The following is a 2,957-nucleotide window of genomic DNA, read 5'->3' on the forward strand; positions in this document are numbered from 1 at the left end:
GGCGGGCAGCGGGCACTGTCCTCTGCACTGCTGACTGCAGCATCCCTGATCGCCACTCTCTGCAGGACTACCCTCTAGTCATGACCAGCACAGGTGTCCCCAGACACTGCCCAGTGTGCCCTGGGAATAAAATCACCCGCAGGTGCGGGCCCTGTGTCAGGAGGTTGTGCTGAGTCTGTCCAGTCGTCTGACCCCCTGTGAGTGGGTCAGAGAGAGGAAAGCTCGCTGGCGGGGCCTGTGGCTGACACGGACCAGCAGTTTATTCTGTTGAGTGGTGCAAGCAGGTGTAGGATTTAGTTTCTTAAATAATTGTTGCAGGATTCCTCTCCCTTGGCTTTGCTGACACAGGGAGTGGTTCTTTCTCCGGGGGGAGGCCTCCTATGCTCTCTCTCTAGGGGGTCTTGGGATGCCAGTCATGACACCCACAGATGTCCCCAGACATCACCCAGTGTCCCTTAGGGGGGAATTGTCATCAGAGCCCCTGGTCCTTTGGCCTAGCATGTCCCCTCCTGTCACGGGGAGCACACTTGCTGGTTTGGGACAGCTGAGACGACAGGACTGTCTTTGAGACTTCCCAGGCCTCTTTCAAGCTGAGGTGAGGGGAGGCCACACTGGGTGGACGTTGACAGAGCCTGGGACAGCCTGCCAGAGGGATGGGCTATAGCGCAGAGATGTGGCTTTTGAAGCAGAGCATTGTGGGTCAAGGGTACGATGTGTGCCCCTGGGGAGCCCTGGGCTGTGACCTCGGAAGCCACCAAAAGCAGAGGTGGAGTGAGACAGTGGGCCCCACCAGACTCAGCTGTGGCCCCACTTCACATGTCCCGACCACGGACAGTGAAAGTCAAGGGACAGGGACAGAGCTGGACATGGACAGAGTCCAGTCATTGGGGAGCGGGGTGCTCGGGGATCCGACTCCATCCCACGCAGTCCTAGGGCCCGACCGCCTCACCACGGGAAGGGTCTAAATGTGGACGCTGGGCCTACCTGAGAGACCGCTGGCCCGCACGGGACACGGCTTGGTGCCTCGGCTGTTGGCCAGCACAGGCCCCTCCGGCTCCCAGCCTGGTCTGCAGTGGGCGCACCTCCATAGTCCCGGGAGCCAGCAGGGGCCTCGGGCTGCTCGCCTGCCACGTCTGAACTTGTCCCGGGTGGTCAGGTTCCGCAGTGGTGAGCTGGAAGGAGCCCGTGTCAGTCCCTGGCGGTCCCGGCCCCCGAGGGTCCCTGTTCATTATCTTGAGCCCCCCTTCACGCTCTTCCTTTTCCCCTCAGATGAATTTAAGTGCCCCATCCAGGAGGAGGTGGCCCTGACCAGCGGCGAGTGGGAGGTGTTGGCCCGGCACGGCTCCAAGGTATTCTGCACACGCCCCCACCCGCAGCCCCTGCTCGTACACACATGTGCACATGCGCAAGCCACAGGGCTTATCCACACGTGTGCGACGGCATGTGCACTGCACACGTTCACATTTACACTCAGCGTGCACACACCCACCTCTTCATGTCAGCCAGCCCAACACCCTCACCCCGCGGGTCCTCAGCGACCCCGCCCCAGGCTCAGCCCCCGCTGGTCTCTCGGGCCCTGGTTGCAATGGGAACCCTTCCATCTGCACACAGAGGTCGCCTGGGTCCTCGGTCCCCACCAGGGGCTGAGCCTCTGGGTTCCCTTCTGGGGGGTGAGTCGAGCCTGTGCGCCCTCCGGGGCACCTCGTGTCCTTGGAGATGCTCATCCAGGTCTCGGCTGCTGGACTCGCAGGGACCCTTCAGAGGGGACCGGGGGGCAGTGTGGCCACTTCGTAACCCGGAGGATCCAGGTTGGGGGTGGGCTAGTCACATGCAGGCCTCCAGGCCTCAGATGCCCTCCCCGCCTCCATGCCTGCTCCCCTGGACCTCCAAGGGGCCCAGCTGGACAGGGTCAGCCCTGGGATGAGGAGAGGGACTGGTCGTGGAGGCAGACACAGTCCTCTGCTGGGCGGGGATGATACCACCCAGGTGCCGAGGTGCGGGGCTCGGCCTGGCCTCCTGGGGCACACGCTCTGGAGCATCTTTCTAGGAGCCGGGCCAGGCCGTGTAACGCACTCCCTTCCTGCAGATTTGGGTCAACGAGGAGACGAAGCTGGTGTACTTCCAGGCCACCAAGGACACGCCGCTGGAGCACCACCTCTACGTGGTCAGCTACGCAGCGGCCGGCGAGATCGTGCGCCTCACCACGCCCGGCTACTCCCACAGCTGCTCCATGAGTCAGGTGGGCCCGGTGCCTCCCCTGCCGCCCCCGGGCCCTGTCTGTCCCCACAGCTGACGCTGTGTCCACCTTGGCTGTGCGCACCCACACCTGCTCTTCTGTCCATCTGCATGCGGCCACATCCACCCTCCCTCACGTCACCATGTCTGTGCCTGCATCCACCCTTCTGCCCATCTTGACGTCCTCACGTCTGTCCCTGTGTCCACTCTTCTGTGCGTCTGCCCTTCTGTCTGCTCTCTTGTCACTGTGTCCAACCCCACATCTGTCCCTGCTTCACCATAGTTAGTATCATCTCAGAAATGGCCTGAGATGGGCTGCACCCCCCACAGCGGAGGGCGCCTCTCCCTGCCCTCCACACCGGCCTGTGGGGGACACGGGTGTGGCTCCAAGCTGGTACAGCATGCTCCGACGCGGGCAGCATCTGTGCCAGGGCTGGAACCCCACAGGCTAGACTCTGGGTCATTGGTTCCTTGCTTGGGCCCCTTTAGCCAGAGATGGTGCTCCCCTGGCCGCAGTCTCCTTATGTGCAGAGTGACTCGCGCCTGTGTGTGACCACCCCGTCTGTGTGTGTGACCACCCCGTCTGTGTGTGTGACCACCCCGTCTGTGTGTGTGACCACCCCGTCTGTGTGTGTGACTCCCTCCCATGGGTGACCCCCACCCGTGTGGACTCCTGCCCAGGTGTAACTCCCACCCGTGTGTGTGTAACTCCCACCCGTGTG

At 63.0% G+C, this 2,957-nt stretch overlaps 1 protein-coding gene across 1 annotated transcript in view; it reads left to right on the plus strand.

Moving 5' to 3' along the window:
- The window catches only part of DPP9 (dipeptidyl-peptidase 9), a 35,479-nt gene that overhangs the window by 21,435 nt on the left and 11,087 nt on the right, over nucleotides 1-2,957 (plus strand). The window contains exons 10-11 of the mRNA XM_006896382.1: nucleotides 1,270-1,349; nucleotides 2,087-2,239. Of these exons, the coding sequence (XP_006896444.1) occupies nucleotides 1,270-1,349; nucleotides 2,087-2,239 (233 nt within the window). The remainder of the gene's footprint in view (nucleotides 1-1,269; nucleotides 1,350-2,086; nucleotides 2,240-2,957) is intronic.

This window comes from Elephantulus edwardii, unplaced genomic scaffold (assembly GCF_000299155.1).
Source record: "Elephantulus edwardii isolate Elephantulus edwardi_28Jun2011 unplaced genomic scaffold, EleEdw1.0 scaffold00185, whole genome shotgun sequence".
NCBI classification, from domain to species: domain Eukaryota; kingdom Metazoa; phylum Chordata; class Mammalia; order Macroscelidea; family Macroscelididae; genus Elephantulus; species Elephantulus edwardii.